The sequence below is a fragment of the Molothrus ater genome, chromosome 20 (assembly GCF_012460135.2).
Source record: "Molothrus ater isolate BHLD 08-10-18 breed brown headed cowbird chromosome 20, BPBGC_Mater_1.1, whole genome shotgun sequence".
Taxonomy (NCBI): Eukaryota; Metazoa; Chordata; class Aves; order Passeriformes; family Icteridae; genus Molothrus; species Molothrus ater.
The window spans coordinates 7532183-7559466 of NC_050497.2; the positions used below are offsets into that span (position 1 = coordinate 7532183).

At 45.6% G+C, this 27284-nt stretch overlaps 3 protein-coding genes across 7 annotated transcripts in view; 1 reads left to right on the forward strand and 2 right to left on the reverse strand.

Annotated features, from left to right (window-relative positions):
* DDX31 (DEAD-box helicase 31) overlaps positions 1-10376 on the reverse strand; it is a 44390-nt gene extending 34014 nt beyond the window's left edge. For 2 of the 3 annotated variants that reach the window (XR_008508738.1, XM_036394280.2), the window contains exons 1-13: positions 10228-10376; positions 9981-10056; positions 9555-9598; positions 9095-9165; positions 8752-8816; positions 7925-7969; positions 6394-6435; positions 5565-5629; positions 4664-4783; positions 4294-4400; positions 3336-3571; positions 2809-2985; positions 351-410 (exon numbers count right to left, since the gene is read on the reverse strand). Coding sequence is in view for 2 of the 3 variants with exons in the window: in XM_036394280.2 (XP_036250173.2) it covers positions 351-410; positions 2809-2985; positions 3336-3571; positions 4294-4400; positions 4664-4783; positions 5565-5629; positions 6394-6435; positions 7925-7969; positions 8752-8816; positions 9095-9165; positions 9555-9562 (996 nt within the window). In the remaining variant the exon portion in view is untranslated. Of the gene's footprint in view, positions 1-350; positions 411-2808; positions 2986-3335; positions 3572-4293; positions 4401-4663; positions 4784-5564; positions 5630-6393; positions 6436-7924; positions 7970-8751; positions 8817-9094; positions 9166-9554; positions 9599-9980; positions 10057-10227 lie in introns of those variants that run through there. The other variant, XM_054516912.1, reaches the window with a different exon arrangement.
* A 1063-nt stretch (positions 10377-11439) lies between these two features.
* GTF3C4 (general transcription factor IIIC subunit 4) lies at positions 11440-19937 on the forward strand. The gene is given in 6 exon segments (XM_036394281.2): positions 11440-11749; positions 13139-14959; positions 16009-16095; positions 16097-16140; positions 17061-17149; positions 17795-19937. Coding segments are annotated over 6 exon segments (2160 nt in total). The 5' UTR covers positions 11440-11695; the 3' UTR covers positions 17860-19937.
* Positions 19938-24047: 4110 nt separating this feature from the next.
* The window catches only part of AK8 (adenylate kinase 8), a 64945-nt gene continuing 61708 nt past the window's right edge, over positions 24048-27284 (reverse strand). For all 3 annotated transcript variants that reach the window (XM_036394286.2, XM_036394282.2, XM_036394287.2), the window contains 2 exons: positions 26724-26804; positions 24048-24605 (listed from right to left, as the gene is read on the reverse strand). In XM_036394286.2, coding sequence (XP_036250179.1) covers positions 24368-24605; positions 26724-26804 — 319 coding nt within the window. In that variant the 3' untranslated portion in view covers positions 24048-24367. The remainder of the gene's footprint in view (positions 24606-26723; positions 26805-27284) is intronic.

Sequence of the window (27284 nt, forward strand, 5' to 3'; positions counted from 1 at the left end):
GGACACACTACAAATCAGGATTGCATTCTACTGGCTGCATGTAGGGGGCAAGGTTCCAGCTTCAAAGGAACAGATTTTTCCAGACATAAGACCAAGCAAAATACTTGGTGGCCTCTAATATGAGACATCCATTCTTCCTGTATATGGTAACTCAGCAGAAGATCATGTTAATAGCTTGCAAAGAAGGCCCCAGTTCTTACTGAACATGTGAGATGCAGAAAAAGGAGATGACTTTCCTCAAGGTCAGATGGTGAGCTGGAATTAGAGCTCAGTGCCAATTCCTCTGGTTACCCTTAGGGATCAGACAGGCCCTTTAGTGTGGAGCTGCAAAGGGACTCCAAGTTACTCACAGTGCAAAGCAAGATGCCAGTCTTGGATTTTAGGAACTCCTGGAAGACCTCTGTCCTTTCCTAGAAGATTGAAAAGGAAGAATTAAAAGACTGCTTATGCACATTACAATCAAACACAAAGCAAATTAGCTAAGGTAACAATGTAACTGTGTCTCGTTCACTAGGATCGTGTAAAGATCCAAAAGCAAAGGAATTGGCCTCACAAGTGCCAGTCAGACTCTTCCTGCAAATGGAAAAATCTGTGGCACACAGGTGTGGTCCCAGGTAGGAGGGCAGTGTCTGGGGAAGCCTGGATGCATTTGGGCAAATCAGAGCAGCCAACACCTCCGTGGTTTGCACAGAAACAGAGCCTGTGTGTGCCAGCAAACAGAAACTGTTTGACATGGAGAGGGGATCCACAAAGGATTAGGCAGCACCAACAGAAGCACTGGCACACTTTATGGGCAAGACAGGCTTTTGTGGAAACAAGCAAAGCTGGACATGTTCACTGCTGTCTGTCCAGTCACACGATGGGCAGGATAAGCCCATTTTGTTGACACAGTGATATAATCACATCACAAGAGATCAGCCTCATCATGTGCCCAATGGGGCATGCACACAGCCACTGCTCTGACTCTGGAATTACTGAGTGTCAGGGATGCTCAGCTGCACAGTGAACTGCTGTGGGACAAGGCTTCAAAGTAACAGGGCAGGAGAGACGGCCAGAAATCCCTGCCCAAGGGGAAAGGAGACACCAATGGGACTGGTGACACTGGGACTGAGGCTGCTCCTTCCACCAAGGTCAGAGGCAGGTGCTCCCCAGCCTTGTCCCCATCTCTGCTCTGCACCATCACAACTCCTGCAGCCCCCACTCCTTACATGAGCTCAGCCCCACGGGCAGGGCCATCCACAGCACCCAGATCCCAAATTACCCCCCAGCAGTCTCTGAGCCATTGAAGGGAACTGCAGGAACCCAGTACAGCCCCTCAGCTCCCCTCAAAAGCCTCCTGCCTGGTCGGTCCCCTAACCTCTCAAGCACATTCCAGTTATTGTAACTAACAGCTTTGGGGTGTGTTTTTTTCTTGATGAAAGCCACAAAAACTGACTCTACAACTCACATTACATCACAATGATATTTGCTATCTCTGAGCACCAATAACCAAAGTTCTCAGCAGAACTTGGTCTTCACTTGCCAATACCACCTCTGCACCTACACTCCCTTTCCTGCTTGCCTTCCAAAATATCCTTATTTCCACATTTCAAGCCTTTCCCTGGAGTTCTGGCTAGGAACTAAGTGTTACATTGATGATAGAGAAGAAACCTTACACACTTGACTCCCAGCTAGAGGTGCTGTTCTAGAAAGGAAGGGAAACTTGGGCCTTGCTGACACACTGAACCCTCTGCTGACAAAAATTAAAGAAGAGAGCACGCTGTATCTTGTTGACAATGACAGCAGCCGTGCTCAGCAGTACCATATGGGATCCACAATTTAGCTCCATTAATGCTCTTAATTTGAAGACATCAAGCACTAATTACACACTGGGTACTAAAAAGGCAAAACCCTTCCCCTGGTGCCAGCTACTTAGTGGTGTTCTGTTGGCTTAACAGCTGGTCAGGGTAGAGTTGGGCCAGACCAGGCCTGCTCACTTGCTCAGGCAGGCAGGTTGAGGAAAGGCCAGACTGCAGGGACAGCAAAGCACATGTTTCTGGTCTCCACAGGATGAGAATGAGTGAGAAAAACAATGGCTCTTCACCTCTTGCTTCATCAGAAGAGCTCTATTCATTTACCATCTCTGCTGTGCAGCTCAGAGTAGAGCAGCAGCTCTCTCCATCACAGACCAAGGGCAGGATCTGGGCCTGAACTTCCAAGGGAGGTCTCTCAGCTATTGAGAGAAACTCTGCAGTGACAGTTCATCTGACACTCCCCTCCTGGCCTCTCAGCCCTCTGTAGCAAGGTCCAACCTCTCCAATAGGTCCAAAACTATTTTGGGGTAATCACTGTTACAATGCTATTATTCCATCCCAGGGAAAACAGCAGTCTGTCAAGACACTGCTCTTCAAAACCAAAGCCAAACTGCTCCAGCCTCATTTAATGGGGACAACTTATTATTACAACAGTAATAATGTTTTGGGGCTTGGATAAGGTTTTCCTTTGGCATTAAGTCTGTCTTGACTGCATGAGAGAGAAACACAGAGACATAAATGGTTTAGTGCATCCACTGGGAATAGAGAATGGCTGCTCTGCCTGCTGAAATAACACATTTGCTTCTTCAGGTGTGTTTTTCAGATACAGCTATCAAAGTACTTTCCAGAAATGGGACAATATCCTTATTCTCATTAGCAGATGGAAGACTGAGGCCCCTAGAGGTGAAATGACCCTCTGTCTTCTCTTCTGCCCTCCTCCCCAAAAATAGCCACATAATAAATAATGGGGAAAAAGGAATAAAACTGCAGATCCTGACATTTTGAGAGTCCTTACTTCCTGTTCCATGTCGCCGTGCAGACGTAGAAAATGTAAGCTCACAGAGGAGAGGGGTGAACGTCCAGGTTGTTCTGACTCTGGCCCTCCTGAAAGGACCTTTGCAAGGAGCTCGTGGTAGAACTCCACTTGTTCACAGCTGGAGAAAAAGATGATCATCTTGTGACGCTTTTCAAACTGCAACAACAAGAGAATTGCACATGACCACTTGCAAAGGCCTCTCCCAATTCCCAGATCATGAAAAGATCAGGTGGATCTTTCATAATTATATCTGGAGATATAATTATGTGGGAAAGGATTACAGAGTCTGACACCAAACAGAGAGCTCGCAACAGAAGAATGAGTACACGCTGCACAGGGATCTCTCTGCCAGCATGAAAGACACAACAGCACCTCAGCTCTCTTGTGGTTCAAGATGCACTTCAAAGCCCTGGATCTAATCCATGCTATCCTCAACAGAGGAACAGATAAAGGAGTTGGAAAGGGCAAAAGGCTACTTAGTAATATAAATGCAAACAGAGTCTCACCTTGCATTTCTGCAGGATAAAAGCTGCTAAGGTGACAAGCCTCAGTTTGCTGGGGACCATCATGACATACTGCTGGAGTGTCTCTGGAACAGCAAAGTTTTCCTGGTCCATGCAGTTTGATGAACTGCTTGCCTTCCTATCTGTTTGTGATGTTGGTTTAGGCACATTCTGGATTTCATCTGCTATGGAAATGCTGACAGGGTCATTCAAGCTGATATCAGCCAGGCGTGTCACTCCTAAACCACAGAAATGAGAGACATGTGAGGCCCAGTCTGGCCTGGGATGATGCACTCACAGAAAAAAACAATTAACACAATTCCAGTGAAAAGGAGTGGAGGGCAAGAACCCAGTGAGTCACCCTCAGACACTGACAGCACCCCCTCACAAACCTCAGCCTTTCTAAGGCTTACCAGGCTTAGCTCTATGGACTCCACCAGAACATTGACAAGACACTACTGCAGCTGACTGTGCTATTTTACAGTACATGAGTGTCTTTATGGACAGACAGCATTTGGCAGGCCTACTTTTAAATGTGTGTGTGGGAAAATCCCAGCAGATCTTCACTCTGTCAAGAGTGCAGGAGTCAGGAGCCCTGGCTCAGTTCCTGCCTCAGCAGATGACTGCTTGTGTGGTACAGAGCAAAGCATACAACAGCTCCCTTGCAATTAGCTTTTTGCCTTAATTCTGCATTTGTAAAGCAAACAAATGAAATTTCAGGTTCATAGTGACTTTGCTATGGAATTTGGGGAGACATACATGGAGACCATGGAAGTACACACACTGACAGAAATTCCAGTAACAAAGGAAGTGCTGTAAGGCAAAGAAATTAACAGAAATTAACAGGAAATTAATTCCACTCCTGCAAAGGGCTTCAGACTGGGCTGTAATAGAGGCAGACTCAACCAAGTATTCTGCAGCATTATTCAGCTACAAGAGCCCCCATCTGTCCATAACCCACCTTCGGTGAGGGTGGCTGAGAGCAGCACATTCTGACGTGTCTCTCTCTCAGCATTTAAAGCATTGAGTATCACAGCCACATCCTTCTCAAAGCCCAGGTCCAGGATCCTACAGAAACAGCAGAGATGGTTAAAGGTGCTGTAGAAGGAGAAAGTCTTAATACTGCATGACATCTTTGCAATAAACAATTGTCCACCAATCTGTCCAAAGTGGGTACTTTGTCCTAATCCCAGACATCTGGTGCTTGGCCGTGGCCACTGAGCATGAATGGATTAAAATCACACCCTCTCATAATTTAAAAAGATATTTAGTGAATTATGATGCAGAGGGTATTGTAAAAATTCTCCATATCTGAACACTTGGGAGTTTACCTGTCTGCTTCATCAATGATCAGCCACTGAGTGCGACGGAAATGAATACACTGCGTGGACCTGATGTGATCAACCAGGCGGCCAGGGGTGGAGATGAGGATATTTATCCCTTTCCTTAACCTGTGCAGATTTAAAAACAAAAAATAAAACCCAGGTAAGAGAAAGAAACGAAAGAAAAAACAACCCCATGAAGGTTAGCTGGACTAGGACCCAGAGTAAGGAAGTGGAACCTACAGAGGGGAAAAATGCCACAGTAAAATCAGGAACAGCACTTTCTCACTGACAAAAACTGATTTGTTTTGCCCAGCTAAAATTTATCTTTGATCATCTCTGGTACTCAGAGGCACACTCCGTGCTAAGGACAGAGTGGAAAGAAATATTAATAATATAAAAAAAAAATCTAACACCCCAGCTAGGTTTTCTTTTCTAATTGAGAACTTGTTTTACTGTCAAGAGTAAACTTCTTTTTGTGTATGATTATATAGAGAGAAATGAAAATTCCATTTTGGATTACCAGCTTACAATTCAATTCTTGAAAAGGGGAAAGAAAGGATTTTTTAACACCAGGAAATCTCTTTTCCAGAAAGCAATTTCCCCCATAACAAATACAGTTGGTGGTAAGCAAATACAGGTGTTTGTCAGAAGAGGGAAAAAAAATACTGACACAAGAGCTCATCTTCTCAGAAGGCTCATCAACATTTTAGAAATAGATTCAGCTGGGGGAAGTGAATGTTTCCTGCTGCCCCAGCCACTGTGCCTGTGTAAGATCCAGGGGATCACAGCTTGATCCAAGCTCACCATCCTCCCTCCCAGTAAGAAAAACACTCCAAAGAAGAGTAGTAGATAAAGAGTCTGTAGAGCAGAAGGACCCAAAATACAATTTAAAAAGTTGGTTTCCTACCTGGCTTTTTCTGATTTTCTCTTTTCTCCCCCCATTAGCACTCCAGGCACAATCCAGGTAAATGGCTACAGAAAAGAAAACCAAGACCAGCAATGATTCTTCTTAATAACAAGACAAAGCCTAAACAAAAATTATGTTTCTTGGCAAAAAGAGAGAGGATGGGGCTGACAGCAGCATGCACGTGATGTGATCACAACTCCAGCACTAAAAAAAAGACTTAAAAGTCCCTTTTCAAGACTTATAAATTTATAAGACTTATAAATAATGAGGAAGTACCCTATTATTCCAAAGAAAAATGAAGAGGGGGTGGAAATATGGATCAGATAAATAAATGATTTAAATACCTTCCAGCCCAATGGTAAGATACTCTGCCTCAATTACAAGGAAAGCACTATCATTTAATGATTTTAAAAGCCTTCTCATTTCTCCAGTCATTCAGCTGGCAAAGCAGTTCCCCAAGTCCTGCTCCCCATCTGAAACCCATCTGGCCAGTATTAGTTTCAGTAAAACGGTCCTTGTCACCACCAGAGTTTCCATTCATAACTCAGCCTGAGACAATGAAAGGTATTTCTACAAACAAATGGCTGTGAAAATCAACTGTGCTTGTTTATCAGCACATGTGCAACTAGGGTGCCATAATTAATCACTTAATTGCTCATGTAATAATTTAAAACATGCCATAGGGAAATCACACACTTAAACACATTTATCTTTAAGGACCATGCATCTTGCCAGGTGCTGGATTTCCTTAAACCTCCAGCTGAATTCACAGGAACTGAAGTTGTTTGGCTCCTTATAAGAATAAGAACACAGAGCATTGAATTCTTACCTTAAGTAGTTTCTGGATTGTATCAAAACTTTGGAGTGCAAGCTATGGAAATCAACAAAAGACAATGAGCTCTGACAAAGGCTCTCTGGACTAAAAAGCTGGATTACAAATCCCTATGGCTCAAAAATCTGTAAATTAATCTAGTTATGTATATCAGAATTCTAAATGCATCCTTAGTTTTTCTTTTAGAAGCTGCTTATTAATTTTTTTTCTCTTGAACAATCTCTCTTTTATTGTATTTTGACCTGCTCAAAAACCTCTCCATTGGCTCAGCTCCACGAGCCAGCTCTCAGGACAAGAGAGACTTCTGCTGGCTTATGTGAATGCCCTGGGGAGAAAACAAACTACAGGCACAGAAGATTTTGCTCCAGAGGAAGAATAAAAGAGAAAATTATAAAAATTCTGGGAAAAAATCACCATGAAAAGGAAACACATAGGTCAATTCTCTTCTGGCAGCCCTCACAGTTCCTCACCTGACCCATGGAGTGATTGTGCCACTGGATATTTCTGCATTTCTTTTCTCAAGGAAGGTTATTGTTCCATTACAAAGTAATATCAATTGTAATCACAAATTATCTTCCTAAGTACTCTCAATGGCAGCCCTTTAAATGAGTTTACACACAGTTTCCTCCATGCTTAGTATTCACATGGCATCCTAAAGAGGCTGTAAGTTGTTGCTGTAAAAATTTAAATAGCTTCAGAGCCTTCTCCTTTCAGGTAACAGAGCAGATATTGTATTGCAGGCTGCATAAAATATTGGACCCAAATGAGAAACCTGCAATCAATTCTCCACATGGAAGTTATTATCATTTGACATACCAAACAAAAATAAAAAAGGTTGATAATCTTTTCTGACACTGCCTTTGCAATTGCAAATAATATAAATTAAATTGAAGAGTTCAGTGGAGAAACCAACTCATGGAGGCCTCAGCTTCAGCATTCACTTATGGATTTGAATAAATAGCTTTGAAAATGAAATACTTGTATAAAGCTACACATTTGCAAAGCTGAATTCATTGGTTTTACTCATTCCCCCTGCACTGAGCCAGAGAGGTTCTGCAGCCTCCACAAAGATTTCCAACAGCAGGAGGAGAACTGAGAAACTCCTTTCTTACTCTGGTTGGCACTGAACAAAAATGACAACACGTTTTGTGAGGGCAAGGTCTGAGCAAAAGGAGAGTGATCTGAGAGTGTTTTCTGACGTGAGGAGCTCTGGTGGACTCACACCCACCTCCCCAAAAATCAGTGTTCAGACAGACTGAGGAAGGAAAAGCCACCCACCTCCCCAAAAATCAGTGTTCAGACAGACTGAGGAAAGAAAAGCCACCTACCTCCCCAAAAATCAATGTTCAGACAGACTGAGGAAGGAAAAGCCACCCACCTCCCCAAAAATCAGTGTTCAGACAGACTGAGGAAGGAAAAGCCACCTACCTCCCCAAAAATCACTGTTCAGACAGACTGAGGAAGGAAAAGCCACCTACCTCCCCAAAAATCAGTGTTCAGACAGACTGAGGAAGGAAAAGCCACCTACCTCCCTGGTTGGGACGAGCACGAGCGCGTAGGGGCCATCGCTGCGCTGCAAACACACAAGAGCAGGGCTCTGAGAGAAGGCAGCACTGAGCACAGCCCTTCCACACCTCCCTGCTCTCAGCCAGCACTGAAGGCCTTCAGTGCAAGTCTGTACATGATATTTTAGGGTATTTCTGCCCCACAGCTTTCATAAAACCCAGTTTTTCCCATATCAGTCCTACACTGTGTTCTTGTCCCTGCAGGGAAAGCTGCTCCCAGTCAAAGGCAACATTTCCTTGCACGCACACACACACACACACAATGTTGTTTCACTCCTGTGCTCCTGAGCTGCAGGGATGCTCTCCTGCTTGATGCACAGCAACAATCTGCAGGTAGCAGTGACAATCCAGGATGGGCTGGAAATGCTTCAACCCTTCAGTCAGGATGATCTCTTTCCATAAAATGCACAAGATCTGCAGCAGCATTTTTTGGTGTATGATCCAAACTGGGAGCAATTACCCAATCCCACCCCATGCCAAAGATTACTTAACAGGAACCTTTGTTTTCAGTTCTTCCAGGCCATTTCTTCTGCTCTCTACCTTCTCCACCCCTGATAATTTAGCCCATTTCCAATTTGTCCTGCAGCATGGAGCAATGGGGAATGGCTAACATTGATCTTGTACCATCCACACCTCAACAGAACTGGAAAATCCCATCTGTCACATGTACAAATAAAGGGGAATGTGGATTGCTTGTATGAAAAAGAGACAGCAATGACTACAGGAGCTGGATTTTATTTTTATTAATCTTGGTTTCAAAAGCAAATTTATTTAGTGCTGTTGGACCTACCTGTATTTTGGATTCCATTCCTTGCAAAGACTGCACAAGTGGAATCCCATAGGCAAGAGTTTTACCTTTTTGAAAGGGAGAAAATAAGAAAAATTTCCATTAAAAAATACATGTGGCAATTACAACACTCCAGCAAACCAAAGTACCATTTGTGACCACTCTTAAACTGCAGTCAGACTCTGGAAAAGTTTCTATTAAATAGGAAGTTTGCAGAATGGATGATTAACAGGCAATTCAATAAAGGGTCAATTAGAAAAGAGGGGTGGTGGTAACCCACTAAGATCTACCTAAATAAATGCAGTTAACACACCCTAAGGAAGGACAGAGACAGTTCAACACTGACCTGAACCAGTCTGAGATCTCACCAGGGCATCTCTGCCTTGCAGGAGCACAGGAATTGTTTGCTTCTGAACACTGGGTGACAAACAAAGCAGGGCAGGAAATGCAGATGCAACACAGGATGGAATTCCAAGATTTTAACACACAGTGACTGACTCAAAATTCTTCACTCCAAATTCCCCATGCTCATCTCTGCTCTGCAGCTACATCAGCTGAGGTGATTTCTAAGCAAAGCCACTGGGTAGGCATCAGATGTGATAATTTAAAGGCAGGGTAGGCATCAGATGTGATAAATTCAAACCAGATGGGTTTATGATTCAAGTACTAAACTAGAAAGCAGGAGTCCCTACAAACCCAACAGCAAATAGAACAGTGGTACTGTGGTCTTCACAAATATAATGAAATAATCACAGGTGATTGGCTTTTAGGGGTAAATTGCAAAGTTTTGATATTGATTTGCTTACCTGGTCATGCTGCATATGTTTAGGACAGTGTTTATTGTGGAGATCTAAAGAGATAATAAAGAGAAATAAAGGTTTTATTGACAAACTGTTCCTTTTGTTACTTCTTGTGCTGCTAAGACAGAATGAAACCCAGAAAACTGACATTTATTCTCTGCATAAATGGTCCATAAAGTTCCCATCTCCTCAAAATACTTCTTAGTTAATCAGAATTACACCATTGCTGGCTTTTTGTGACTTTTTTGATACTACAGCATCAAACAGTGAAGAGGGCTGGGACTGTGTCTGGGGACAGATCAGGACATGGACCAACACCCTGAGTGACAAAATCAGGTGAAGTATCCAGGTCACCATGAGTAAAGGCTCTCTGAGCTGCCCCCCACCCAAAACCCCATGTTTTTGAGGCATGGTAGCCCTCCTGCCACTCACCAGATGTGGGTGGAGGTCCAGCTGGCTGAAGGAATCTGTAGTGAAAACATTTTCTTGCACCTGCTGCACTTCTTTTCTGAGTGAGGAGAAACAAAACCAAAACACTTTGTAGGGTTAAAAATAAAACACCATTCTACATAATCAGCAATGAAACTTCATCTGCCAAGCAAGGGCAAGAATTCAAGACCCTGAATTTCAAGGCATTGCAAGCTTTTTTTTTTTTTTCTCTCCCATTTGTCTCAAATACCTGTGAATTTCTGGGATGTCTGGGTTGTTTTTAAACAGGCTGGATGTCTTGATAAAGGTTTGTTCTTCTGGCTTTCATTTTGTTTGTCAGTCAGCTGCTTCTTAGGAACAATCTTTTGTGATGAGCTTCCCTCCTCCCTCCTGTCAGCCTCCGTGGCACCCTTCCTGAAGGTGCTTATGGATAATTTACGTTTTCGTTTCACGGGTGGGTTTCCATGTGGTGACTGGAGCTTCCTTTTCAGAGCACCAGATTGCTTGAAAGTGAAACAAACCGGTCAGCACTGACTGGGAGTTAACACACAAACACCAGAGCCTTATTTTTGGAATCTCTCACTCCACGACTAAAGAAATCAAAGCTGCTTTCTGCAGCTACACAACTCCTACTCCAACAGATCCACCACCGCGCCTGAGACTTCTGATGCTGCTGAAATGCCATGAGCAACATGAGGCCAAATCTAGTGCTAAGCCCAAAAGGATTGCATTCAACCTCTCCAGTGACTGGGCAGAACATGCTTTAAAAACCTCTCTCAAAATCATTTTAAAGTCTCTGCAGACGAAGCAGAGGGCAGGGAGAGCATCGCCCGCAGCTTGTCAAAGAGAACGCGGTGAGCCGGGGCAGCGCCGTCTGCCCGCAGCTCCGGGGGCTCGGAGGAGCCGGATCTGCCCGGAGAGCCCCGGTGCCGGATCAGCCCCGGCTCGGGCTGGGGGAGAAGCCAAAAGCTCCATTTAACAACTTGTCGGATGCTGCCTCCTCGCTCGCTCAGGGTCCCGCAGGGTCGCACGTCCCACAGGGTCCCCTGTCGCCATATCCAGTATCCCGTGTACCATGTCCCGCAAGTTCCTGTATCCCGTGTCCCGCAGACCCCACACTCCCTTCCCCTCTGCTCGTACCCTGCCGAGGCCGCGCATCCCCACGCCTGCCGCCATGTCCCGCCCGCACCTCCGCAAAGCCCCGGGGCCATCTCCCGCCCGCCCGCTCGGCCCGTGAGAGTGGCGCGGCGGCCGGTGCGGAGCCTCCCCCCAGACCGGAGCCCTCCCGGCTCCCCGTCACCCCGCGGCGCTGCGGGGGCTCCGTGAGGGCTCTCCGCACCCCGCAACCCGCGCTCCCGGAGCGGCAGGGCGCGCAGGCGGCGGCGGGGCAGCCCCGGCCGGGCCCGCCGGGGGCTTCGGCGGCGGCGCGTGCGCGCGGCCCGTGAGGCGGCGGTAACATGGCGGCGGCGGCGGCGGCCGGGCGGGAGGAGTCGCCGCTGGGGCTCGAGGCGGTCGTGGAGGAAGCGGCGGCGGCGGCGGCAGCGAGCGCCGGGTTCCGGCTCACGGCGGTGCGGCGAGAGCCGGCGGTGCGGCTGCAGCACGGCGCCAGCGGGCTGGAACCGCTGGCCTGGTCCGAGGATCACCGGGTGTCGGTGAGCACGGCCCGCAGCATCGCCGTGCTGGAGCAGCTCAGCGACGTGCACAGCGGCGGGCAGGACATGGTCATCCACCGCACCGCCGTGCCCGCGCCCGCCGCCGCCTGCATGCTCAAGGTGAGCGCTGGCACGGCCTCGGCAATGTGTGTCCATGTCTAAAGGGGGAGGTGGCGAGAAGAGGGAGCCAGGGGGGTTCAGGGTGAACATCAGGAGGAGTTTCCTCCCAGGAGGGGTGATCGGACTGCGGGATGGAGCTGGTGGAGCCACCGGCCTCGGAGGTGTTCAAGGAACCACTGAATGTGGTACTCGGGGCTTGGGCTGGGTGACAAGGTGGGGATCGGGCACAGGCTGGACTCGGTGATCTCAGAGGCTTTTCCAACTTTAATGGCTCTGTGGCTGTTCACGATGGTGCCAAGCAATAAGACAAGAGAAACGAGCATAAACTGATAGACAAAGTTGCTCCTGAACACGAGAAGAACTGCTTTCCTGTGCAGAATCCAGAGAGGGTCTGGAAAATCACTGTGGTCCCTTCCAGCCTGATCCCTCCTGGGATTCTGATCCTCCTCTTGGGGGATTGCCCCTGTCCTGCCCAGAACTCTCATTTTAAAAGCACAGAAGAGAAAACCATATCCCAGTGATGTCCGGGCAGTTTTTCTGAGAATCACTTGAGCTCCAGTACAGTTATTTCAATACAATTTTAAGTAGGAGTCATCCTTTGTTTTTCTACCTAAGCTGAAGGGTTTTGGAACAGGGATTTCTCTGACCTTCAGGGGAATATCCGACTTTTCATGAAGATGGCAGATGTGGGTGAATATCTTATTAAATAATACTTTTGTTGTTGTGAATCTGATTTTATTTTCCAAAACAATGCTGAAAATATGGAATGGAGTTGAGATACGGAGTATTTACATATTATGCCAGGTATCTTTAAAAGAACAAAAGTATGAAAACAGGCTCTTTGATTCAGCAGACAAAAATTCAGTAGCTGAGAGTCAAAACTATGCAAATTCAGGGCATTAATGAAGCTAAAGTCTTTAGGAGTGACATCAATTAACCAGTGTGTTACTATAGGATATGAAACAACACGACACGGACTTGCTGCTTTTTTCAAGGTAAAAAAGGGGACCTTTATATTTTTAACTTCAACATTTATAGATTTTTAAAAGTGACAGTGGATTGGAGGGTGAAAGTACCACCTCTCCAATAACACTAAACAAACTAATATCAAATTTCTTTCAAACTTGAAAACAAACTTGTATCAAATTTATTTTCTTTTATAAAAGAATGGAAAACAATAAATCATTTACATAAAGTATATAAAAATTCATTACAAAAATATTAACATTAAAAAAACTTTTAAAAATCTTTAAAAAATCAAAGCAGCACCAGTGTAGTGTTGGTTGTGATTGGGGATGCTCTATCTGAAGAGGGAGTTAATTCCAGGAAAGTCTTCCTAAACAAACCAGCTGTACAATTGCTTTAGACATTCTTTTTGTTGTGTTTTAGGTCGGCCCAAAGAAGGAGGTGGCTGAGTGCAAGGAGAAATTCGCCAGTTCAGTGGATCCCACCGTCAGCCAGACGTTTATGCTGGACCGAGTGTTCAACCCCGAGGGGAAGTCCCTGCCACCCATGCGGGGTTTCAAATATTCCAGCTGGTCCCCTCTGGGCTGTGACGCCAACGGGAGGTGCCTGCTGGCAGCCCTGACCATGGACAACCGCCTGAGCATCCACGCCAACCTCAACCGGCTGCAGTGGGTGCAGCTGGTGGACCTGACCGAGCTGTACGGCGAGCGCCTGTTGGAGGCTGGTTACAGACTGTGCAAGGCTGACACTCCCTGCGGGGAGCTGGGAGATTTCCCTGAGTTCCAGCGGCGGCACAGCATGCAGGCCCCGGTGCGCATGGAGTGGTCGGGCATCTGCACCACCCAGCAGGTGAAGCACAACAATGAGTGCCGGGATGTGGGCAGCGTGCTGCTGGCAGTGCTCTTCGAGAACGGCAACATCGCCGTGTGGCAGTTCCAGCTGCCCTTCCTGGGGAAGGAATCCATCACTTCCTGCAACACCATCGAGTCGGGAATAAGCTCCCCCAGCGTGTTGTCCTGGTGGGAGTACGAGCACAACAACCGCAAGATGAGCGGGCTGATCGTGGGCAGCGCCTACGGCCCGGTGAAGATCATCCCCGTCAACCTCAAGGCGGTCAAAGGCTACTTCACGCTGAGACAGCCCGTGGTCCTGTGGCAGGAGATGGACCAGCTGCCCGTGCACAGCATCAAGTGCATCCCTCTCTACCACCCCTACCAGAAATGCAGCTGCAGCCTGGTGGTGGCTGCGAGAGGCCCTTACGTGTTCTGGTGCCTCCTGCTGATATCCAAAGCGGGGCTGAATGTGCACAATTCCCACGTGACGGGGCTCCACTCCTTGCCCATTGTCTCCATGACTGCGGACAAGCAGAACGGCACGGTGTACACCTGCTCCAGTGATGGCAAGGTCAGGCAGCTCATCCCCATATTCACAGACGTTGCTTTGAAGTTTGAGCACCAGCTGATCAAGCTCTCGGAGGTGTTTGGCTGTGTCAGGACTCACGGGATTGCTGTCAGCCCCTGCGGGGCGTACCTGGCAGTCATCACCACCGAGGGCATGGCCAACGGGCTGCACCCCGTCAACAAAAACTACCAGGTTCAGTTTGTCACCCTCAAGACCTTTGAGGAGGCAGCTGCACAGCTCTTGGAATCTTCTGTTCAGAATCTTTTCAGGCAAGTGGACTTGACGGATCTTGTACGCTGGAAAATCTTGAAGGATAAGCACATTCCTCAGTTCTTACAGGAGGCACTGGATAAAAAGATAGAGAGCTGTGGTTCCACTTACTTCTGGAGGTTTAAGTTGTTTCTCTTGAGGATTTTGTACCAGTCAATGCAGAAAGCCCCCTCAGAGGTCACGTGGAGACCTTCACATGAGGATGCCAAAATCTTGATATCAGATTCCCCTGGGATGGGCAGCACTGAAGATGATCAAGAGGAAGGAACTTCAAAACAAGCCAGCAAGCAGAGCCTGGGGGACACAGGCAAAGGTGTGGACATTGATGACACTGCAGAGGATTCTCTCCATCAGTCAAGTGACTCTGGAGGCCGTGAGCCAATGGTAGAAAAGCTTCTTGAAATACAGGCACAGATTGAGGCCGTAGAAATGCACTTGACACGAGAACACATGAAACGGGTGTTGGGAGAAGTTTACCTGCACACGTGGATTACAGAGAACACCAGCATTCCCACCAGGGGAGTCTGTGACTTCCTAATGTCTGATGATGGCTACGATGACAGAACAGCACGAGTAAGTGGCACCTCTGCTCGGGGGATTCTGTGTCACTGTCACTTCCTTGTCCCCCCTCCTGAAAATACAGCTGGGCTGCCAAAGAGAGCTGTGGTCATGTCATCCTTGCCAGTGAGATTCTGTAGAGCATTCAGGTTAAGTTGTCCTTCCTTGATATTGGGAAATAGGAGGGAATGTAAATACAGGTGTTGAAATTTGGATGAGGTACAACAAAGAATAAAGATGCCTGAGTTTTTGGAGAACAGGGGAGAGGACTGGGGTTATTGTGCTGCTGTCTGTGGGTTTAGAACATGAACTGATTGAGGGATGTTTGTTTTCAATATTAAGTTTGTTTATTCCATCATCTTTACACAAGTCAACTTCAGGTGTATTTCCTCTAGTCAATCACACTGTGGTTCTGATGTTAGTGTGATGTTCTCCCTGCTGGTATCACAGCCAAGTATGGCCATCAGTAACTCACTAGGAAAGTGCTCTGGCACAACTGCTGGGTTGTTCTGGCATCCAATTACTGTGAATTAAAAGTTTGAGAGGTTGTTTTTCTTACCTTAGAAGAAGCTTGTTTCTTTTTTATAGCGATGAAAAGCGACTTCTAAATTGTATTTTATCTATTCAGTTTGCTGTCACACTTTAAAGGTCCCTGGGATGTGTTTCTATCTATTGAAATGTCACAGACAAATTTGATCACATAAATGTTCTGCTATGAACGTTGTACTCCCAGATGACTGCTGAAGACATCCAGGTAACTTCTGAACAGGAATTTTTTTTAGCACATCCACTGTGATGGGCATGAGGGAAAGCATTGCTGTTATGGTCAGTGGTGTGATACCAGTTCTTTCAGTACTTTTAAAATTTGCAAGGAATCACTATTTTTAAAGTCTGTATCCCTTTAGTGTGGGACAGAAATCTTTAGGAGAACAAAAGGAGCATAAATGAATACTTACTGATACATTTAATTTCTTACACTTTGATTTGTTGAGATTCAGCTTATTGTGTGTCGCTCTGAAACCACAGTGAGGGCTGTGTCACCGAGTGCCTCCTGTGTGTTGCAGGTGCTGATTGGGCACATCCTGAAGAAGATGAACAAGCAGACCTTCCCTGAGCACTGCAGTTTGTGCAAGGAGATCCTGCCCTTCACCTGACCGCAAGCAGGCCGTGTGCTCCAACGGCCACATTTGGCTCAGGTAATGAATGGGCTGAGCATCCAGAGCTTGTCTGGATAATCCAAACATCCTTCAGCAGCTCACTGAACCACTTGTTAGCACTGGAGTGAAAAGGCATGAAGCATCTTAACCATGCTGCAGTTTTTTTCTGTCCTCTTCCATAAAAGCCAGGGCACTGGAGGTTGGATTTGGTTCTCTTAGCAGGACAGTGTTTTTATAATAAAAACATTCTGAGCATCTTTTTTTTTGGGAAATATGGAGTCAAGGAGAAAGCAGGCAAGGGAAAATCGAGGACAAGTCATTCTTTGGAACATCACTTGAAGAAGGGTTTGTTCAAGCTCCTTCAGTATTTGAAAACAAAAGCAGTTTAACAAGAAATGATTGAGAACAGGCGCATTGAGAAGTCAGACAAATGAAATGAAATTTTAGAAAATGAAATATTAGAATTTGAAATTGTAGAAAATGAAATCCTCCTGTACCAGTGTGGGAGGTACATGGAGATTGTCCCTGGAGCTGTGGCAAGTCACTAGTTTGTCACAGAGAAAAGCTGTGCCTAACAGGTTTTGTGTGCTAGTTTGGGTAAATAGTCATGGCCCTAAAGACACCCTGGTTCTTCCCTGTGCAGTAGGGCCTCAAGCTTTTCAACTCCTCTACTGTATGCCAGAATTTTTCTGTCAATGATATATTGAGTTTTGACCTTTCATTTTTGTGTCCATGTGCAATTTGGTATTTTGCAAATATCCATATTTGCAATTCAGGCAAACTTGGGAAGTTTACTTGAATTAATAAATTATTAATTTTCATATTTAATGTGGTTCATTACTGCCTTTTCTCTCATAAAGCAAATTGTGAAGAGAACCCAGCCTCCAATCAGAGCACAGGAGCAGATGATAAAGCAATAAACCCCAAACCTCTTGATAAAACTGCTTGTCCTTTCACAGGTGCTTCCTAACCTACCAGTCCTGCCAGAGTTTGGTGTACAGGAGGTGTTTGCTTCATGACAGCATTGCACGGCACCCAACCCCAGAAGGTAAAATGTTCCTGGGGCCAAAAGAGGCAGGATTGGGGCTTTTTAACTTTGATCTACAAAATGGCTTGAATTAGTTTCACTGACTTTACTCTTTTAGGCAGTTCCCATGTGAAGCTCTGCATTTCTCAGTGTTCTGGCATTAGTGACATGTTAAACTGCAGAAATTGAGGTGTAAATCCCACATTTGAATGAAATCTTGGTAAACACATCATCTGTGCTGGAATGCTCCAGCAGTTAGTTTGATATTCAAGTTGAATATATCAGCATCCAGTTCTGGAAGAGGGATAAAGAAAGAGAAACCAAGGACTGTGTTATATGAGGGATCTAATTTCAGTTTAGAAAATGAGAACACTGCAGTTGGGCCATGGTGATCCTTTAAATATTTTCCTATATAGCTATGAGCATGTAAGGATAAAGCATGGAGTGTTTCACCTTAATTTTGTCCCCTGCTGAGGTGGAATTTAAACTGGCATTACTTGAAATTTCAGGGCAGAAACAGAGTTGAATTTCACTGAATTCTCAGTCACTCCTGCACGTGAATATATACAAACTGTCCAGAATTCCTGTTGAGTTTGTGTATCTCAGGTGTCATTCCTCTCTTCATCTCTACCTCCAGCTTTAAACAATTTGTTTTCTTATTTGCAGATCCTGAATGGATCAAGAGGTTATTGCAGGGACCTTGCACCTTCTGCGATTCTCCTGTGTTCTAGAGAAAAGCTGTGTCAAGACTGAAAGTATTTTCTCTACTGCATAAGCTCCCTTCAGCCTGGGAGGATACAGGGACAGGAACACAGACTCTGCTGGAGGGGGAACACCTTGTCCACAGCCCTGTACATAGAACATCACAGGTTCTACAAACTCCTGTAATCCAGAGCCCATTCCATGCTCCAGAAACAGGAATGCACCTGGAAGAGCCAGTTTAAAGCTGTTTGGAAATGCATCCAAGGAAGCCTCAGCAGCTGGACACTGACAAGGAACTGGAGGGTTGAGCAGAGTGGGAATTGCCCTTTGTGCCTGTCAATTCCCAGAGCTGGGATGGGAACAGCAGAGCTGCCTCTGGAATGGTCTTGGTGGGTAGAGAAGGCTCCAGCTTGCAGTGCTCTCCTCTGCTTTTTAACCTTTGCTGTAGAGCGTGGAACTCTCCAGATAATCCATGGTTCCAGTGTCTTGCCCAGAGAAGCAGATGCCAGTTACAGCCATGTGAGAGAATTTGGCCATGCCATGAATTCCACTGAAAGTCTAGAAGAGTAACTGCCTCAGAAATGTAACAGTGTTTCAGGCAGAAGGGTGATATTGGCTGCCTGGCATCAGCCAGGATAATTTTAAAATATAATAATAATAATAATTAAACTAATAGCAATTAGCTTAAACACTAATATATACACATATATATAAAATTTCCAATGCTCTTAAGTCTCTTGCCCCACTTTCTTTTTCTGAACTAAGTTCTAACTCCTTCCCAGCTCTTGCCAAAGTATTTGCCTTTGGTTTCACTTAACCCTCTACTAAGAGGACTCCTCTTTTCCAGAGAATCTCAGTTACCAAAAGCATTAACACTAATTACCAAACCAATTAACACTACTGTCAATTAAATTGAGAGTCTCCCTCATACAGCAGTTGAGTTTTATACAAATCTGACACACAAATAATCACTCCCAGCTGACAGTTTTTCTTTTCATAGTAGCTCAGTAAAAAACCCCAAACAAACAGAACACCCCAAACCCAACCCCACCATGGCTGACCTGCTCTGGGTAGGGCCAAGGAGGCTGGTGAAGCTCTTTGTGTATCCCAGAAGGGTTTGGGTTGGATGGGACCATAAAGCTCATCTCATTCCACCCCTCCCATGGCAGGGACACCTTCCAGGCTGCTCCAAGCCCTGTCCAGCCTGGCCTTGGACACTCCCAGGGATCCAGGGGCAGGCCACAGCTGCTCTGGGCACCCTGTGCCAGGGCCTGCCCACACTCACAAGGAAAGATTTGTTTCTAATATCCCATCTAACCCTACTGAAGCCATTCCCCCTTATCCTGTCACTCCAGGCTCTTGTAGAATCTCCATCTCAAGTGGCTGAGTCCAGAAATTTATTTTGCCTTCTAATTGTCCTATCAGAAAAAACATATTTTTTTGCCATCTGTTCCTACAGAGAGCAGAATCCTTTTCAACCTCCTATGCAGTGTTAGAGGAATAATACCTCCCAAATGTGTGTGGTTACTTGGTACAGTTTGTCTTGTTAACTTCAATCCATGCTGTCAAATAATCCTGAGTTTGTGTATTTCCATTCTGCAGAGTACCAATGGCAGAGGTGTCGCCCTGTCTGTGATTCCTGACACTTCCACTGTGTGGGAAGTGCTCTACAGCTCTTGAGAAATCATGGAATTGTGCTGACACTCTCAGTGTCCCACCAGTGCATGTGTGATTGGTGCTTGTTTCCTCCATTCAATGACTATGCATATTTTGTTCATGTTCCTTCAAGTTTAATAGGAGCAAATTTTTTTTTCAGCAAACATTAAAGTCAGCTGTCCTTCTGCTCAGTGTCTCATGCATTAAGCATGATCATGCATTGACTGAGAAGAACATTACTGTAGTAGTCTAGAAACAGCAGAAGCACATTCATCTGTAAAATAATTAGCCTTGTTTGTAAATATCCTTGGAAGTGATACCATAATTGTATTAAAGAAACATTTAGTTTTTTATTGCTGTGCGCATTGAAAATTGAAATTACTTCAGTGTGTCTGCAGAGAAGGCAAATGTAGCTCGTGTTGGTATCCAGTAAAACAAGGAGTAACCTTGATACCCAATGTGTGTGAGTTTGGGGCCAGCTCTGGTTCCTGGGACAAAACTTCCCAGTGCTGGTGGGGCCTGGGGGAACAGAACATCCCTTTTCATATGAGCTGGGTAGGGGTTTATTGGTGGTGGTTGAGAAGGTTTTTTAAATGGAAGCTGCAGGTCCTTGCCCTGGCAGCTGTGACAGCTCATCAGTAAATGTTCCAGTTTAGAAATTCTCCTGCCTGTGGAGAAGGGGAGGGAGTCCTGCAGAACCCTGTCCCAGTGCTTCCAGAAAAAGTCAAAGAACATTTCTTTGGCCATGGCTTAGACACCATAAAAATATCCTGAGCTACTGAAATGTTTGTCTGGCTGACCCAAAGGTTCACATGATAACAGATTAGACTGGTTCCTGCTGATCATTTCTGGCAGTTCTCTTGAATTTCCCTGGACTGAGTTTTAATGCTTTGCCACGGAGAAGCTCTAGCACACCTCACATTAACATTGCAGCATTAATGTTCATTTTCCCTGTCTTTCAAGGCACTGGATACTCAGTCTGCCATTGCCAGTTTATTTAACCTGGTTTCAGACTTCTGGGAAAATGGAATTTTAAAGCCAACAATGTTATCTTTGCCTGTCAGTGGAGATCCTTTAGCAAAAAGCTTTCACTCTTCACCCTGACCTGTTCACAACAGGTACAGAGGAATTGGGATTTCATTTCTGTGTAAACCAGCACTTGTCCCTAAGTGCATTTTTAGCCAGAATAGCAGAGCCCACCTCACTCAGTAACATTTAACCCCTGATGCTGACTTGAGTGGGTTTGGCTGCCCAGCAAGCACTGAGGCTGCTCCAGGAATCTTTTTATGCCTCAGACTTGTGAGGGGCAGTTGTGGGCACGCAGGGGTTGGTCCTGCTCTTGTCCTGATCAAACTTTGCTGTCACCTCACAGGGAAGGGGAGCAAGGAATGAGCACCTGCTTCCAGACCCTTGTGTTATTTGGCCATTATCAGATTTGCCTCCTCAAAATAACACATTTCCTATCAAGGCCCAGTCTGTTTTGAGACACCAACTGAACTGTTCAAAGAACAAATCCCACAGAATTGGAGTTTATCTCCATAAGTTTTGGCCCAAGTTTTGCAGGATACTTAAAACAAGTGAATACTTGGAAGATGTCAACTGCTTCATCATTCGGTGGTGAACACTCTGGCTGCTCAAGGACCCTCATCTGTAGAGGGAGAGCAACATTCCAACAGAGACTGAGGGTTCCTGATGCTCTTTTTTTTTTTTTTAAAGGATTATGATACTTGCAGCTGAGAGTTAACAGGCAGAGATCCTGGTCAGAGCTAAGGTGTCATTTTCCTTGGTGAGGAGCTTCTGACAGCATTTAAGATTTGCTGCTCACACTGGTATCACACTGGGAGTTAATCCCTCCTCCACTGGGATGAAGAAATCGTCCCCCTTGGCTAATCCAAGTTGGGTGGATAAGTGGAACAGCTCTGGACTGCAGAGTGCCTGGGTGCTAGGTGCTATTCTTGGAACTAAGGAGGAAGTTTGGTGTCACAAGGACTCCGTCCTGTGGCTCCAAATTACACCCTCTGTTCTGGGATTGGTGGTGAGGGACCTCATTGCTGCCTTTTACCTCAGTTCACTTATGGCTCTGGGACTTCATCATTCATCACCCTTTCCTTTGGTGTTTCCTCATCCTCTTAATCCTATTATTTCTAGAGAGGAAATACTGTGGTTGTCAGTGCATACATAAAGAGAATAAATATTCCTTGGGAGAGAGGAGGAGGATGAGCCATCCCTGCCCCTCAGAGCAGGTTGGGGTTCACTCCATTCCCTGAGCAGCATCCAAGCCTCACAGGGAAAGGTGAGAGCAGAGAAATCCTTGGAGAGCTACAGGGTGTCCCTGCAGAGGTGCTGCTGGAGGAGGGATCTCCTGCCTGGGGGTGTTCAAGTGCCCTTCCACCACTGAAGGATCTGCTGTCCAGAGCTGGTGGACACCAAACTCTGTGGAACAGCTGGACAAACCAACCTTATTGCTAAACTACATAATTAACAGCATAACTTATTAAAACTTACAGCACAAGCTCCAGGCTCCCTCTCCACAAAGTGTCTCTGGGAAGCAGGGTGATGGAAGATGTCCATTCCAGACCTGGGCAAAGCTGTGCAATCAGTAAAGTCTGATCCCTGCTGTGCTCCTACCACCTCCTCTTCACCTTGTTTTTCTCATTGCTCAACATTTGTTTTGCCAGTATAAGATGCTAATAAAATCACGCCTAGTTACCAAATTGGTTTTCAAGTGTTGCATTCCAATTATAAAAGCCTAATTCCTCCTTCCACCCACTGAACCTTTTTGGTATTAACAGGCTTTACTATGCAAAGTCATGCAGGGGCTGTTTCGTTTACAGTAATTAAATGAATGTCAATTGTTTTAGTTGTTTCTGAGGGAGAGTTCTACATGAGTATTAGCATGTTCTGCTAACCCTGACGTTCTGCACTTCAGGCCTGCTGCAAACCCTTGGGGGTTGACCACTGACCTGAGACTCCTACCCAGACATGCCAAGTGCATCTCAATGAGTCTGAGCTCTTTTTCTCAGTTTCTATGGAACCAGCGGAGCGGAACTAATATAGCATCCGCATATAGATGAAAGAATGAAGAGGAAAAAGGGCTTTACAGCTAAATTAATTAAGCAGATGTACCTGTCTAATTAAAGATGCACTGTCCCTTTTGTACCCTAGCTGCAGTACAAACAGTATTTAAATACACTCTCTACCCATTTCATCTATCAAAATATTTAGTAGGAACGCTCAGATGAAGGTGATATTAGCAAGATGAGCTTCCCATGTATTATTAATAGAAGGGCTCCCAATTATGCATGAATGCTGCAGCACATCTTCATAGCAATGGCAGAAAACCCAGCTGCCCAAGCAGTCACCAGCCAGCACATTTGTAACAGGTAGGGCTGTTAAAGATGTCCTTGCCCAGCTGAACACGAGGGTTTTGGCTGGCCTCTGTGCTTGGGAGCAGCCTCTGCCTCAGCCTGGTGCTACAGGCTGGAATTTCTCAGCTCAAGAGGCACCAGGGACTCAGATTGCTTGGATTTGGCTTTCTTAGGTTTCAAAGATATTTATTCTGAGACTTTCAGAGCTGCCCTCAAGGCTAGAAAGTCCAATTCCCATCCATCAACACCTCTCCCATCCCAAAAGTATCGAAAATTCTGATTTTAAATTCTCACAACACAGTATCCCCATTGCCACCTGGACAATGGGGTCTTTCCACCTGAAGTTACCCTATAGGAGCAAGAAGGAAATTTGGCCTGTACATTTTTCATGTCCCCATATAGATTTAGACACACACAGCCAAAGACAACTACAAAGATCCAACTCTATTGACAGCAACAGGACCAGAGGAGTCACCTAAACCCAAAAGCCTGTTCTCTCTGCCTGCACCTTCCCTGAGGATTCCAGGAGGAACCTGAAGCTCCCCCATGCCCTGGCAGGGGGAATTCATACACACACAGGGGAGAAACAACAGAGGCATCCAGCCCAGTTCTCTACCACAGCACACAGATCATTTCCCTTTCTTACAGGCATTAAGGATGTGCATTTCCAGAATCTGAGACAGCCAGCAGGCTTTCAGCAGAGATTTTCCAGGTAAAAAGTTTTCATTGCTGCCATACCCAGCCAGAGAAGGAAAAAAAGAAGAAATCCTACTCACCAATGTGCAGGATTTCCACCCAGGCACAGCTCAGGCAGAGCAGCCACAGGCTGGGAGCTCTTACCCCAGGAAAAGAGAATTTAGGGACCCACCTGCTCCTGCAGCTCGTTATGTCCTTGATTGGGTTCTGCAAGTGATGCAGCTGCAATCAGTTTTCCATGGCTCTGGGTATCCTGTCCTGCTGTTCTTTCTGCCCAGCACAATGGGGATCTGCAGAGGGTTTGTCAGAACTTTTTAAACAATCTGAGTTACCAGGGGAGTTAAAACCTCTGCCCCCAACGGCAAACACTGTGGAGAAAGTCCACTGCAGAGCTGGGAGTTTTGTTTTTCTCTTTGCTTTAGGGTTTGCTTGCAGGGACAGAGGGAGGCAGGGAGTGCCTGGGTGGCTTTGGTGGAGAATTAAGACACAAACACAGCTTTAATACTCCAAATTGGCTTGATGGGTCTTACACAGTGCAGACAAAACTACCATTCAGAAACAGAAAAAAAAAACCCCAGGACTTGCTCAGCCACAGTGTTTCATATCTTGCATCATGAAACAAAAGCCAAAAAACTTTCCTCTAAAGCCCAATTCCTTACTCTCTGTACTTCATTCAGCCTTGGTGAGCTTCAGATTTAGCACAGCTTGGCTGAATTCCCCCTCCCTGCTCATAACCTGCCACTTCAGACTGCAAATATTACAGGGAGAAATTTAAAATATAACTCTTCCCCAAACCATCCCTTTAAGTTATAAACTTCTAATGTTTTTTACATGGAAGGGGCTTAATGATACAGCTTTCTATGAACTCAAAGATAACATAAGGGTCTTGGTCAGCATTGACATAAAAGGCATCTTGGTAAAAATCCTCCAGGGCCTTGACATTGCTGTAGTAGATGTTCAGGCGCTTCTCAATATTTTCTTCCTCATCCTTGGGGTTCTGCCTGAGCCTGGCCTGGATCTCTGGAGTGGGAGCTGGTCTGAATGTGGTGTGGTATCTGCAGAGGAGAGGAAATGCCACAGTTTCAGCCCAGCCTGAGGACACAGCAGCCACCTCTGCAGGTACTCCCTGCTCTCACCTATCACAGTCCCTTGGCCTCTGTCTGCTCCAGGCTGGGGTTTTAAAACAAAGATTGGAAATTTCAGGGCAGATAATCTGTCCTTGCTGCCCTCAAGAACCCTGGATGCTCAAAGGCCAAGGGTTTCTCTGGAGGGGACACTGGTAGTGTTCATCTGCTCCACACAAGGAGAAATTTCTATTACATTATCCAGGTTCAGAAGTATTTCCAGATCTTTTACTTGTAATCTTTGATTCCTGTCTTTAAAAAAGGATCTAAAAAAAGCTAACCTTAAACATAAACACAGCTCTGTATGCAGCATTGCTGGTAACTGTCACTTGAACTGTGTTTAAGGCTCTCAGGCATTTAATTGCTAACATCTTTGTGTTAATTGCTAACATCTTCATGTAGTAGCAGAAGGTAAAAAGAGGTTAATTCACCTGAGACAGGTTTTGGTTATTTTTGATTTTCCAAATGCCAGAATTTGGCTTGCCTCAATCACAGTTGTGGCTTCCCTCAGTTTCTTCAGCAGAAAAAAAGGATTTTCATCCTCAGAGTCCTGCAGCAGTGCCACAGCCCAGCTCAGCTGACACCAAAGGAATTCTGATGATGTTCCTGCATTGCCAAAGGCTCCCAACAATCTCTGAAAGCTCCTTTGCAATCAGGTGTTTAAATTCTCTGTTAGAACTGGTAATCCTAACTCTGATTAAATATCTCCTCTGCCCTAACACAAAACCAGCTTTCCCTCTTCCTGTACAGATGAATTTCCTGAAATTTGGGATATTTTGGGATATATTCCTGATAATTTTGGGATAATTTTCGTCATAATTTTTGCAAAACCAAGAAGAGAGCAGAGTCTGTGTCTCTGCAGAGCTGCCCCCAAGGATGTGGACACAGAGTTCTTCCACATGGGAATCATTCAGGGCACAGCTGAAGGCCACCCCCTGCCCTGCAGCCAGAGGGGCAGGATTTGCACATGCCAAGGATTAGACCCAGCACCTAAAAGAATTCAATTCACGGAGAATTTGTGAGGGATAAACCCCAGAGTGTGGGAGAGGGAAGCGTGTGAAGCGGAGCAGATACTGAACAGCCTAATCCTAATGATGAGAGATGCAAAGATGTGGGAATGATTTGCCTCAGCCTGCTCCTTTCTGCTGAACAACCACATTGCTCATTACTAAAGCAAAGAGAGCAGTTACAGCAAATCACTGCTGCTGTCACAAGTTAATGCTGCACCTTGAGTGAGATGTCTGAATAATCATCCATCACTTTGGGACAAATCCACTCCTTATGGCCTTAATCTTGGAGGGTTCAGGATTTGTCTTTGATGCAATAGGATGCCCTCAGCCTTTGGAAAAGCAAAATACGGGTTTAAAATGTATGTGTGGGGAATCATAAAACCAGGCCACGAGTGAAGCTGTGAACACATGCCAACCCCAGCAGGTATTTGGGAAGGTAAATTTATTTGTGATTTGTTCCCTGGAAATGAAGGGTGGAGAAGGCAGGAAAGCTGAAGGTCACTGGTGACATAAGGGGATGTGACACCAGTGAGAGGAGCCGACCTTACAGTGACTCAAACAAGTTTGTTCTACTGAGCAGGAAACACATCAATACCTCCCAGCAGACAGGGCCATCACAGGAGCCTGGGGAAGTAAAATGCAGCAAATTTTCCATTTTCCCCAGCTGGGAAGCCTTCAGAATTCCCATGGGAATGTCTGAAAACCATCTGCATTTAGGCTAGGTTTCAGACATCTTCCCTCAGCATTATTTTCCCAACCAATTGAGTTACATTAAAATGTTAGACCTGAGCAATTTGCTGCTGTGGATTTCAGGCACCAGGATTTAAACCCCCCCCCCCTCCCTGCTCTGAGGAGCTGCTGCTGCAGCAGGAAGGTGGGCTGGGGCTTCAGGAGCTATGAAAGTTTTAACTCTTCTTTTAAGGAATCCCTAAGCAGGAGTAGAGCATTCCTGAGCTCCTTAGATTGCTAAGAAGCCTATTTGGTGCTTTCATCTCCCTGGCAGTGAGAGAAGTGTTAGACACGAGGCAGGAGTGCTCACCTCTCCCCAGTGACAGGATCAGTCCTCCTCTGGGACAGGCGCTCCATGATGGACTCGTAGGGCAGATTAAAGAAGAACACCCTGTGGAGAACACAATTAAATCAATTAACATCCTGAGAACGGCACTTGTGGGTGGTGGTGTTCACAGGATGAGGGAAGAGATGAGAATCTTGACTCTGTGTTTCAGAAAGCTGATTTATTATTTTATGATATATATTAAATTAAAAGAAAATTATATATTAAAACTTACTAAAAGAATAGAAGAAAGGATTTTGTCAGAAGGCTTGCAAGGAATAGAAAGGAATGAAAAAACAAAAGCTTGTGACTCTCAGAGGATGATTGGCCATTAATTAGAAACAACCACATGGACCAATCACAGATCCACCTGTTGCATTCCACAGCAGCAGATCATTATTGTTTACATTTCGTTTCTGAGGCCTCTCAGCTCCTCAGGAGAAAAATCCTGGCAAATTTTTTTTTCAGAAAATATCATAGTGACACTTGTGCCCTCCAGAGTGGGAGTTAATCCTCACCAAAGGAAGAGTGGCAGTGACAGTTCCC